Raw genomic sequence first — 12,470 nt, 5'->3', positions numbered from 1 at the left:
TTAAATCTTAAATTTTAAATTCTAAATTTAAACTATTAATATAAAATATAATAATAATAACTAAAAATTGTTTAATTAACAAAAAATATCACATGAGAGTTTTAAGAATGAGCTTTTTTATATGTATCTAAAAATGATAATACTTACAATAAAAACTTTATCGTTAATTGCAAAGTTTAGAAGATTATGTTATTGTTTGTAGATACATTAGTATTAGTATAATAATAATATTCAAAAGCATAACAAAATAAGAGCTTAACTAGTCTCAGCAATTTTCATCAGGCAGATAACTGAAGTTCTCAAAAAGCTTTTTTTTTTTTAATACAAAATTTCTTCATACATATAATGCATTGTACAACTTTGGCAAGCCTTGCCATGATTTGCATATCTTTTTAATCCAAATCTATAATTTTACCACGACCTCTTCTCATGAACCTTATAGGTTATACATGTAACAAATAAGCAAATAAAAAAAAGGGGGGGGGGGGGTGGTAGATTTATCGTGCCCTGCATCATTGGTTCGAGCTTATAATCAAGCTTTCGAACTTTGTACTTCTATATTCAATTGTAAATTTGCGTGTATTCATTCATTACTGCAAATACCAATAGGCAGCCAACAGTTACGTTTCCTCGTACCAGGAGGCCTCGACGAGGAATGATGGTGCTCGAGGATAACTGAATTTGCCTCATGCTAAAAACGCACCCAAAAAAACACCCCATTTCAGCACCAAATATGAAATTAGCCACCCCATTAAAAATGAGATTTTAATTGGTTCAAGCATCACTGTCTTCTTTATCCAAAGTAGCTGATAGATAGCTCAAGATGAAGCCGTCTATATCTCCCTCAAGGACAGAGTCAGGGTCTGAAACCTCATAATTAGTTCTAAGATCTTTCACCATTCGATAAGGCTGCATCGTAAATTAATTAAAATAAAAAAGGTTATGCAATTGCTCATATCATCAAAACCTGACTGAAAAAGGAAGGGGGAGTATAGAATTTCAAACCATACATGGAGCACATAACTGCGTATCTGACTGCCCCAAGTTATGTCCGTGAGAGATTGTGTATGTTGTGAATTCATCTGAGCCTGGCGTGCCATCTCCAGTTGGTCTAATCTCGACTTGAGCACAGCCATCGCAGAAGCCTTATTCTGATGTTGGGATCTATTTCCAAATCACAAGCAAACACAAAATTAGTGAATGCAGCACAATCTATGAATGACCTCCCCAAACCAACACAAAATCCCCAAATTTATTTCTTACCTTTCATTCTGACAAGTTGCAGTAATTCCTGTAGGAATATGAATTATTCTTATTGCACTTTCAGTTGTATTAGCATGCTGGCCACCGGGACCGCCAGAACGAAACCGTTCAATTCGTAGATCAGATTCATTAATTTGTACACGACTAGATCCATCACCAAGGATTGGAATCACAGCTACTGCAGCAAATGAAGTATGCCGGCGCTTATTACTGTCAAAAGGTGATATTCTCACAAGTCTGTGGACTCCTACTTCTGCTTTTGCATATCCAAATGCAAACTCACCATCTACTTTAATTGTAGCTCGCTGAAAATGAAAAAAAGTAATCTGAATTCATAAACTAGCAATTCTTCCCTTCAAAGAAAAGTCTAGTCTCTGGAAAAGTCCATGAGTACTGCAGACCTAAAATATGTTAAACTAAATCCTCATGAAAATCTTGCTTGAAACTTAAATGCTCATTATACAAGTACTTGAAAATCAGAAACCATAGCTACACAAAACACATTGGTCCTGAATCCAAGATTCCAAGCACACAAGAAATCTGTAGAAATGTAAAATAACTTAAAAAAGGACTCAGGAAGGATGGTGAGAAGGAGAACCTTGATTCCTGCAATCTCACCAGGCATTTCATCTATTACAGTTACATTATACCCACGTCGGTGGGCCCATGATTTATACATCTGCATAACCATTGCAGCCCAGTCCATGCTCTCAGTACCCCCGGCCCCAGCCTGAACCTACATTAAATAATAAAACAAGCAGTTTCAAATTTCAATAGTTAAGCACAGCTTAATTTTACTGTTCTACTGATGTTGGACAAGGGAAAGGATACACGTTGCAGCAGATTCTTGTGCAGCATGCTAACACCAAGAGCCATAGTGACAACTGGGAACTTAAAAAGAATGCTTTTAAAGATTTGAAAAATATAAAATAATCAACAATACTAGCAATTTATGTTAATCCATTGTAACAACCTCGATGAAGCAAGAACAAGAATCCTGCTCCCCAGCTAGCAGTGCCTCTAGCTCTTTTTCCTTTGCGTTTTTTCTCATGTCACGCAAAGCTTTCAATGATTCCTGAAAAGGAAAAGAATTGTGAAATGAAAATAAATTGACATCTAATATAAGAAAGGATCTAATTAACACTTCAAACATCAGAGAGTTTAGACTATCAATGCTTGTTTCAACTACAAATTTTATCTTAAAACATAAAGCTCACTGATCTATTTGAATTGTCTAGATAGATGCTCTTGCTCCTAACAACAAATAAACCCACCATGTCCAAATCAACTTGATTAATCAGTTGTATCGTTCTAAACTTGTTGGCATACATTGTAAGCCTTATGAAACAGTGATACTCATAAAATCAATAACAAAAGAGTGACATGCCTAGGTGATGAGGAAGTGAGTGCCGCACGCACCGATTCCAATTCTGAGTCATTCTCATCACGAGCAAGCTTAATCATGTCAATATGCTCGAGTAACTCTTGCTCAAGCGCATTCACCTCTTTCACCTTTCCCATTAGGGTTCCATGCTCTCTGCTAATGTTACCAGCGTGCACAGGGTCATCCCAAAGATCTGCCTTATTCAGCTGCACAGATAACATATCCAACCTTACCTTCAATTTCTTCCACTGTCACAACACACCACACCATGGAATTATTAATCAGCAAGCAAGTAATTCTTGAAACAGAAGGAGGTTGACGTAGGTACCTGCAAGCGGCGTTTGATGAGATGAATAGATTGCGCAACAGCAGAGACATGGCTCTTCCAATCGCTTTCGTTATCGTCTAGAATGTTCCAATTGTTGGCGAGAATTCCCTCCACCGTGAGGCCATCGGAGGTTGAGCGTTGGGCGGCGGTGGCGGCGGCTTCAGAAGCGAAGAACCGACGGCATGTGGATTGGTGGTGTTGGCGATGCGAATAACCATAACCGTAGCAGTGATTTTCAGTTAAAAAGGAAGTTGAGCGAAAGCAAACGGAGTGAAAGAGGTTATCTGAGAAGTGGCGGCGATGGTTGATGGTTTGGGAAGAATCAAAGTAGTTAGTGAGAAACAATTTAAAATTGTTGGAGCTCAATAAACGACTCCTCAGTGATCTTCGTAGAAAAATGGACATGCTCAACGCTATTCTTATTCTATTCTCCTTCCTTTGAAGCTTCAACAACCAACGTACTCGATCCTATTCAAGAACACTTCTCCAACTTCAACTCACCAAAGAAGAATATGCTCCTGCTGCTGCTTCGAGGTTTTTTTTTTTTGTTATGTCTTGGTAAATGGGCTTGACCCTGATTATAAATATGGGCTTTCCAAGCCCAATTTGAAGCAAAAGAAATAATTCGGGTCCAGGTAGGATTTTAGCCCGCTTAATTATCTGCCAATGAGCCTTAGCTCACATGGCATATTTCCCCCTCCCTACTTCAAAGGTCTAGGGTTCAAATCTTAAGATTGCAATTGAGGAAAAAATGTGGTAAAAGTATAAGAAGTGTGTGAGTGTATTGTGTACTTAGAATTGAAGGTTGTCGATACCTAAGATTGAGAGTTGTCCAATCTACTCATCAAAAAAAATTTAATAATCTCTAATCTCTAATTCGCCGTTCTCGCAGGATGAGCTTTAAAAAGCATAGCAATGTGACACTCTAGGGTGTTTCTAAACATAGCGTCTTGACTAAAAATCCCACCATTTCTCCCCTTTCTAAATTGCCTTTCTCAATGTAGGATTATCTTTATATCCAAGCAAATTTTGTTGAAGTCTTTTCCTTACTTCAATTGAAGTGGTGATCATCTAGCTCATTAGTTTGCCGGTGGACTTCCTTTTGTAACTTGCAGAATGTTCAAAAAATCAAATTCAGGGAAATTTTTTTATGAAGTTAGTTTAGGCCCTAACGAGTCAAACAATACATATTGGTGTTCAAATTAAATTCTATAAAATTGAACGATATACAAGAAACGAAAAAACAAGATTTATTAATAAAGAAATCACTTGAATTATTAACAACTACTTTCATAAATAAAATCAGCAACGTGGACATAATACCAATTGTTATTCTCCTCAGTGTGGGGAGCCATGCCCCCCGAATATTTGATAAAAAAGATTATTTACTACGTACTTTGTTTAAGGAGTAAATTGGTTTAGTTGATTATGTCTTGCACTAAATATTTAGTTATCGCAGGTTCAATTCTAGTCTCTCACATTGGTTTAATGTGCTTCATTGTTAAGATATACCAAAGCAACACAAATCCAAGGGTAGTAAACTAGTTAGCAAATCTAAACATAGTGTTTTTAACCTTCAATACTCTGTCTCTTCACGTGAAAACAAGAAAATAACTAGCCATTTTTAGGTGAATTTACGTGAGTTTATCCCATAGAAAAAAGAGAACCTATGTATTTGTCCTAGAAATACCAATGATTAATCCCCGAGGCATCACAACATGGATTCCCGAAGAAGCAGGTATGGTCAAGGAGCAACAAGTACACATACCTAAGAGATACATAAGCGACAAAATCGATGTATATACAACAGAAATTATGAAAATAACGACCACTTATTCCGATTGATATGTTTGATCTCGAGCATCAGCAATTGATTTTGGCTTCTTGACTATGAGAACTGGGCACTTAACGTTCTGTGCGCAGTGACTACTCACACTTCCAAGAAAAGTCCTATAATTCAGTTCCAACCCCAAAACACAACCCACTATTACACAAATTACAATATATATTAAAAAAAATTAACTAACTTGTATTTTAAGATGCATTTTAAAAATATAAAAATATATATTTTTTAATACTTTTGATGGATTAAATGCATTCAATACATTAAAAATATAAAAGAATTAATTTTTACAATAAATTTTTATAATGTATTAATAACTTCTGTCTTTAAAACACAAGTTAGCAAAACAAAACAAAAAAATATTTTATCATGTTTATGTTATGGTGTTTATAGTATTTTAAAAAATATTATTAAATTAAAATTTTTTATTATTAAACATTTTTCAACAAATATTACTAAAATATAAAAAATATGTGATTTTAATTTTAATAACACTTATATACTCAAATAATTACAAGCGTACTAGAATCTTTTTTTAAAAATAATTATTTAAATCAATTCTCCACACTTTTAAAATTAGAGATTTCAAAATACATAAAACAATGAGCAAATGACGCATATAAACCAACTAGAGGCTGGTTTTACACAATTCCACCAAAGATAAAAACGTTACAAGGTTCTACTCATAGTACTTTTCTATATAGTTCGAATTAGAGCCACTCGAATTCCACATACCATAGTAATTCGAGTCACTATAATTCGAATTATGCCACTCATCATAGTAATTCAAATGAAACTGATTCGAATTACACACACTAATTCGAATCACCCTGATTCGAATTATACACACTAACATATACTAATTTGAATTAGCATCATTCGAACCAACCCACAATTTTGTGCCCATAGTAATTCGAAACAGCCTATTTCGAATTACATGGCCCTTGCCTATATAAAGAGTTCAAATAACCTCGTTCGAACCACTATTCTAAATCCATGCCCCACCAAATCCCAGAGAAAAGGACTCCGTACGATTCCAACAAAGGCTTGAGCAGAAATATTTAGCCGATGGGGACAATCCGGACCAACTTTATCTTTTGGATGGAGTAGCCCATATAGTTGGTGTTATCAATGAAGAGGTTAGTGCGAACATCATCCACTATATGGATCGGGTGTTATCAATATTTAGCCTATCATGGATCGGGTGGATGATGTTTGCACTAACCTCTTCATTGATAACACCAACTATATGGGCTACTCCATCCAAACGATAAAGTCGGTCCGGATTATCCCCCATCGACTAAATATTCTACTCAAGCCTTTGTTGGAATCGTACGGGGGTCCTTTTCTCTTGGATTTGGTGGGACATGGATTTAGAATAGTGGTTCGAATGAAGTTACTTCGAACTCTTTATATAGGCAAGGGTCATATAATTCGAATGAGTAGGATTCGAATCACCAACGGCAGCCAAAACAGGGAGTAATTTGAAACAGGCTGTTTCGAATTACTATGGGCACGAAATTGTGGGCTAGTTCAAATGATGCTATTTCGAATTAGTATGTGTTAGTATGTGTAATTCAAATCAGGATGATTCAAATTAGTGCGAGTTAGTGTGTGTAATTCAAACCAGTTTCATTCAAATTACTATGATGAGTACATGCAGGCATAATTCGAATTATAGTGATTTGAATTACTATGATATGTGTAATTCGAGTTGCTCTAATTCGAGCTACATAAAAAAGTGCTCTTGGTAGAACCTTGTAACGTTTTTATCTTTGGTGGAATTGTATAAAACCAGCCTCTAGTTGATTTATATGCGTCATTTGCCCTAAAACAATTTCTAACATTTATTTTTGTACTTTTCCATTTAATCTAAAGAATAAAGTAAAAAATATCTTCGAAAATTTTTAAATATCACAAAACAACCCTAAAATCCTTTTAAAATTTCTAAACTAATTATTTTGATTAAAAGAATAAAATTAGGGCAACAGAGATAAATGTTAAGGACTTTTTATATATTTTAAAATTTAAAAAATTAAAGCATAGAAATTAAAAATATCGATAATTGATTTGAGTAATAAATAAAAAAAAAACGAGTGATAGAAGGGGAGGGAGTACCTCTTGATAAGACCATAACCGTGGCTTCCCATAACAAGAACATGAGCACCCAACTTTTCAGCCATCTCACAAATCACGTCCCTTGGATCGCCATCCTCTACTTTCGTCTCCACCTTAACCTATTATTCACCATTCCAATATTAATTATTAATTATTTATACTTACATACATAGATAAGCTTCACCTTCACATGGAAAGAAAGTGACGTGTAACAAAGCACTGATTAATTAATTAAACAAACAGTGAACAAAGTAATATATGACAAATGTACGGACACCATTATCATCAGAAGAACAAATCCAACAAAATACGACAAATATTGAAGGGAACGAGACATACGTGTTGGAGATCTTTACACAATTTCTTGGCTTTCGCTAACACGCAATCTGCCACTTCTTGGCTATATCTTTCCATGGCTGCCGTTATTTCCGGCGAATACAGATTTGCTGATGAAAAGTGAAAACCAAACACAAAACAAAATAGCTAGTAATTTCGATTAGCAAGTTTAGTTTTAATTATTGAAGGTAGTAAAGAAAAACAAATAAGATACCTGGATGAATTTCAGGATCATCTAGTGCGGCTGCGGTTTCAAAGGGCATATAATCGCCACGTGGTGGGTTTACATAGAGAAGGATAAGGGTATTTTTGGAAAAGACGAGGTTGTTGAGGCACCATGAGAGGGCATACATGCTCTCATCGCCTTCGTCCACTGCTACCAGAACCCTCCGTTCGTTCTCTGCCTCTTCTGCCATTACTGCTTCGTGCTTGATTTAGGAAAGATTGGGAGTGACACCGTTAATTTCACTTCTCTTGTGTTTTGACTAATTATGTTGAAGCTACTACTATCAGCTGACTCTAGTGAAATTATTATTTTCTAATTAGTGTATAAACGCTTTTTTATATTATTGGACGATGAACCATGGAGAGGTGTGTGTTATCCAAACTCCAAAGTGTACGCACTAGAATGAATTTGACCAAAATATGAGTTATTCAGTAGAATCTGTTGGCGGTTTGGCTTCCTGGTTTTCATATTTGACGGTATTACCACATGTCCAATAGGACAATATATTTAGGGTAAATCACATATAAAACAATTGTGTTGTTTGGAGGCTCATTAATTTAAATATGGAAAATATTTTGGTGTATTGGATGAAAATGGATTTACTGTGTGTATTATAAATAGATGGACGTGTCAGATGAAGGAGTAATACGCAGGGGGCGTGGTGCCTTCAACACGTAGGGGGCGTGGAGGCTAGGTGGCATGTTGTGGTTGAGCCACGTAAGCAGCACGCAGGGGGCGTGCTGAGTCAGCACGCAGGGGGCGTGCTGACGTGGCAGGGGCATGGTGAGTCAGCACGTGGGGGGCGTGCTGACGTGGCAACGAGTGATTGGCCAGGAGGTGCAGCACGTGGGGAGCGTGATGAGTCAGCACGCAGGGGTGTTCTGACACGTGTCAAAGCGTGATTGGTTGAGACAGGCAGCACGTGGGGGCGTGTTAAGTGCACTGCTCTATATAAGGAAGAGCTCGAGAGTGTTTTCCATAGTGAGTGAGATTTGAGTGTGTTGTGAGGATTCTTTTAGGCTGTTGTTGGTGTAATAATGGAGGGAACTGCAAATTTGGTGGTGCATCGCAACGGTGAAATAATACGTAATACTCATGAGGGAGTGAGGTTTGTGTCCCAGAATCCGTTTTTGTTTGTGGTTCCATGTACGATGACACTAATGGAGCTGCAGAACGGCCTCTGTCAAAGCATGGAGAATGGTACGTTAATGAGAGTGAGCAGAATTCTGTACCGAAATTCGGTTGTGGTTTTTGGTGGTCTAATACAGTTTGATGCCATGTCAATCACTGATGAAGCGAGTATGCAGAAGATGTTTCAAATTCACCAGCAGACTCAGATGCGACACCCACAGATTGAGGTGTACGTTGATTTTGAAACTGTAAAGGCAGTGGCGGTTCAGAATGATATAGATATACATGATGATAGAGCTGCAGTGTACCAAGGAATGAATAGTGATAGCGAAGATGACTTCGAAGCCACTTATGAGGCCGGCGACGAAGATGAGGATGGTAATGTGGGAGTTGAGGCAGCAGCAGAGAATGTAGTGGTGGGTCCGTCGAGCAGTCAACCGATGGACGTTCCACCTTTTATGCGTGAGTTGGATCTCGAGGCCATGCATGCCCCCAAGTTTCCGGAATATACAAATATAGGTACGTGGTGACTAAATGTTAGTAAAGATATGTATTTTAAATTTTAAGTTGAATTTTTTTTTACTATTTTTTAATTTTGTTGACATAGGCGTTGCCGATGGTGAGGACGGGGAGTTCCGGATTGGAATGGAATACAGTTCTAGAAAGTCGGTCGTCGCAGCAATTAGAAGTTTCACTATTGCTAAAGGAGTTGACTATGAGGTGTATGAGTCTGAGTCACAGACATTCTATGCAAAATGCAAGATGTACGGGCGGGAATGTGACTGGCTTATGAGTCTGAGTCACAGACATTCTATGCAAAATGCAAGATGTACGGGCGGGAATGTGACTGGCTTATCCGAGCTAGCTTGATACGGAAAAAAAGGTTGTTGGGAGATACGAAGATACAACGGTAGCCACACGTGCACGATCGGAACAATTTCACAAGATCATTCCAAGTTGGACTCAGATACAGTTGCTGATGCTATAAGGCCATTGGTCGAGACGGACCCGTCCATCAAGGTGAAATCTATAATTGCGGAAGTCCAGTCAAGGTTCAACTATACCATTAGTTACCAAAAGGCTTGGTTGGCAAAGCAGAAGTCCATAGCCAACGTTTTCGGTGGTTGGGAGGATTCTTACCAAGCCTTGCCATGGTGGCTATCGGTCATGGTGCAGAAGATGCCTGGTTCAGTTGTCCAAATAGAAATACGACCACTGTACAACGGGAATGAGGAGGCGCAAGGTGTAAAAATACTTCATCGTGTATTTTGGAGTTTCGATCCATGCATTAGGGCATTCAGGCATTGTAAGCCCCTGGTTCAGGTTGACGGCACACACCTATACGGAAAATACAAAGGTACACTTCTAGTCGTTGTTGCACAAGATAGGAACCAGAACATTGTGCCTATCGCCTTTGCCTTGGTGGAAGGGGAGACAGCTGATGCGTGGCACTTCTTTCTCAGGAATCTGCGAATGTATGTTGTTAGAAAAGATGGTGTGGGTATGATCTCAGACCGACATGAGTCAATACGGGCAGCAGTAAATCGTTCCGGTGGCGACTGACAACCTCCAAGAGCATGGTGGATGTTTTGTATAAGACACATCGGCAGTAACTTCTTAAGGGCATTCAAAGTCCCTCACTTGCAAAAGCTTGTTGTCAACATAGGGTATTCAATAACGGTGGAGGAGTACAATATCAACTATAAGAGGTTGGAAAAGCGAGGCGAGGCATATGCCAGGTGGTGCAATGCCATTGGACTCAGACATTGGGTATTGGCATTCGACGAGGGACATCAATGGGGCCATATGACAACGAACCTTGTCGAGTGCATTAACTCAGTCTTGAAGGGTGCCCGTAATCTACCTGTGTTGGCGCTGGTCTGAGCAACATATTATAGGTTAAATGAACTTTTTACGCGGAAGAGTGTCGAGACTCACAAACGCAAGCGTGCTGGATATACGTACTCCGCATTTGCGCAACAGCGGATAGAAGCAAGTATGCAACAGGCTTGGAATATAGTTGTGCACCACTTTGATAGACGAAATGAGGTATTTGAGGTGCGCCAAATGACTACTGGAAAGGTGCTAGTTGTTGATCTTACGCGACGGACGTGTGATTGTGGGCACTTTCAGGTTGAACGAATACCATGTCGCCATGTTATTGCTTGCTGTGCTAACCAGCGTCTCGATTGGCAGTTGTATGTGCATCATGTGTACAAGATGACAGAGGTTCGTAAGGTATATAAGTTTGAGTTCACACCATTAGGTGATCCCGATACATGGCCCCCTTATGAGGGACCCACATTGGTTGCTAATCCCGCGCAGAGGCGAACGTCTAAAGGCAGGCCCAAACTGACCCGATACTTGAATGAAATGGACTCATGCGACATACGTGGTCCTCGGATATGCCGTCTCTGTGGTGCTCAGGGTCATAGTCGGAGTAGGTGTCCTCAACGTGTTGGACCGAGTGGTGCTGCTTCGTAGTTTAATATTGTCATTGTTGTATTCTTTATTTCTATTTTGTTAGTCGATGATTTTGAAGTTAGACGTGTTTGTATTTTTTAATTGAAGTTTATCCATTGATATTAAAATAGTCGCTTAACAGTGTCATTAACTGATTACATAAGTTAATTAAACAAACATTAAACACGATTTACATATGTTAACAAAACAAACATTAACTGATTACATAAGTTAATTAAACAAACATTAAACACGATTTACATTAAGTTAACAACCATAGCTCACTTCTTTCCAACGAACCAGTGCAGTCCCTTACGCATAATGCCCGTCCCTAACCGCGATGGAATATCCTATCAGGTAGATTTCGCTCCGTCCGTAGGTCATATGGGTGACCTCGAACTGATTCATCCACCCCCAGAGCTCCCGAACCGCCAGCCTCTGTAGGAGCGACTGACCCACTTGCATCTGTCGGAGCGGCCGACCCGCCAGCCTCTGTCGGAGCGGCCGACCCGCCTGCCTCAGCTGGTGCAGATGGACCAGGGTTGAACGTGTCAACAACTGCGTATCCCCGCTGACGCTGAGTAAAACCACTATCACATGGGCATATGCAGTTGACTTGTCTGTGAATAAAGTCGACCCTAGCAAACAGAAGATATGACATCTGACGTATCTCCTGATAGACTCGTCAGTGTCCAACAGCTCTGCGTCTCTAATACGTCGAACCCATCCAAGCTTTACATAAGACTTCGCATTACCACTGACTGATGGCTCACGACCGAATATCGCTATGCCCTGACTTTGAACGAACTCGCCACTACTATCTGTCCATCCACTGATAGCCTCTCCATCAATGGGTAGTCCGAATATATGCGCGACATCCTCTAATGTCACTGTAACCTCACCGATCGACAATACAAATGTGTGAGTTTCAGGCCTCCACCTTTCAACCAGAGTAGCTAACATGGGGTGAAATCCTCTTATGACTCCAATTCTAGAGACATGGTAGAATCCCGTGGCGCGTAAGTAGTTCTCCACTATCGGATTCCACGTCTGTGGCGGATCCAGTTTACGCACCAACAAATTCCGGTTAGGCTGCATCAACAAAGATATCTGTTACATTATTTAAATAATAATCCTATAAATATATTGATAAACATTCACATATTTATTTTAATATCTTATTTATTAAAATATTCAACATAGCTTATCTATTTATTTATTAAAAATTTAAATTCTTTATTTATTATAATATTTATTTTGTAAATATATTTTATAAGCCTTACTTATTTAATTTATTATAATATTATTTATTTATTAACATACGCATATTTATGTTAAAAAATTCAAAATATTTACTATTTAAAAAATTTATGCATAT

General features: G+C 38.5%; 3 protein-coding genes across 3 annotated transcripts; 1 reads left to right on the top strand and 2 right to left on the bottom strand.

The window, feature by feature from the left end:
* Window positions 1-291: 291 nt before the first annotated feature.
* LOC112695580 (peptide chain release factor PrfB2, chloroplastic) lies at window positions 292-3,520 on the bottom strand. The gene is made up of 7 exons (XM_025747975.2): window positions 2,976-3,520; window positions 2,683-2,895; window positions 2,237-2,338; window positions 1,862-1,999; window positions 1,264-1,568; window positions 1,011-1,164; window positions 292-909 (listed from the first exon to the last, which is right to left on the bottom strand). The coding sequence occupies exons 1-7, from the start codon at window positions 3,378-3,380 to the stop codon at window positions 775-777; spliced, it is 1,452 nt and encodes a 483-aa protein (XP_025603760.1). The 5' UTR covers window positions 3,381-3,520; the 3' UTR covers window positions 292-774.
* A 1,046-nt stretch (window positions 3,521-4,566) lies between these two features.
* On the bottom strand, window positions 4,567-8,084 carry LOC112805212 (universal stress protein PHOS32). The gene is made up of 4 exons (XM_072197917.1): window positions 7,487-8,084; window positions 7,276-7,382; window positions 6,937-7,055; window positions 4,567-4,925 (listed from the first exon to the last, which is right to left on the bottom strand). The coding sequence occupies exons 1-4, from the start codon at window positions 7,686-7,688 to the stop codon at window positions 4,808-4,810; spliced, it is 546 nt and encodes a 181-aa protein (XP_072054018.1). The 5' UTR covers window positions 7,689-8,084; the 3' UTR covers window positions 4,567-4,807.
* Window positions 8,085-10,213: 2,129 nt separating this feature from the next.
* LOC112805210 (uncharacterized) lies at window positions 10,214-11,113 on the top strand. The gene is made up of 2 exons (XM_025847616.1): window positions 10,214-10,507; window positions 10,553-11,113. Exons 1-2 carry the CDS (start codon window positions 10,214-10,216, stop codon window positions 11,111-11,113), a joined length of 855 nt encoding a protein of 284 aa, XP_025703401.1.
* Window positions 11,114-12,470: the final 1,357 nt, after the last annotated feature.

Source organism: Arachis hypogaea, chromosome 6 (assembly GCF_003086295.3).
Source record: "Arachis hypogaea cultivar Tifrunner chromosome 6, arahy.Tifrunner.gnm2.J5K5, whole genome shotgun sequence".
Lineage (NCBI taxonomy): Eukaryota > Viridiplantae > Streptophyta > Magnoliopsida > Fabales > Fabaceae > Arachis > Arachis hypogaea.
The sequence above is the reverse complement of the archived record's forward strand: the minus strand, read 5'-3'. Positions and strand labels throughout refer to the sequence as shown.

Coding starts and splice junctions, on each gene's coding strand:
- LOC112695580 (XM_025747975.2), bottom strand. CDS start 3,380: ATGTCCATTTTTCTACGAAGATCACTGAGGAGTCGTTTATTGAGCTCC. Junction 2,896..2,975: donor TCATCAAACGCCGCTTGCAG/GTACCTACGTCA, acceptor GTGTTGTGACAG/TGGAAGAAATTGAAGGTAAG. Junction 2,000..2,236: donor CTTGTTCTTGCTTCATCGAG/GTTGTTACAATG, acceptor TATTTAATGTAG/GTTCAGGCTGGGGCCGGGGG.
- LOC112805212 (XM_072197917.1), bottom strand. CDS start 7,688: ATGGCAGAAGAGGCAGAGAACGAACGGAGGGTTCTGGTAGCAGTGGAC. Junction 7,383..7,486: donor TGATCCTGAAATTCATCCAG/GTATCTTATTTG, acceptor ACTTTTCATCAG/CAAATCTGTATTCGCCGGAA. Junction 4,926..6,936: donor GGTTATGGTCTTATCAAGAG/GTACTCCCTCCC, acceptor ACTGAATTATAG/GACTTTTCTTGGAAGTGTGA.
- LOC112805210 (XM_025847616.1), top strand. CDS start 10,214: ATGTTTTGTATAAGACACATCGGCAGTAACTTCTTAAGGGCATTCAAA. Junction 10,508..10,552: donor ATCTACCTGTGTTGGCGCTG/GTCTGAGCAACA, acceptor TTTACGCGGAAG/AGTGTCGAGACTCACAAACG.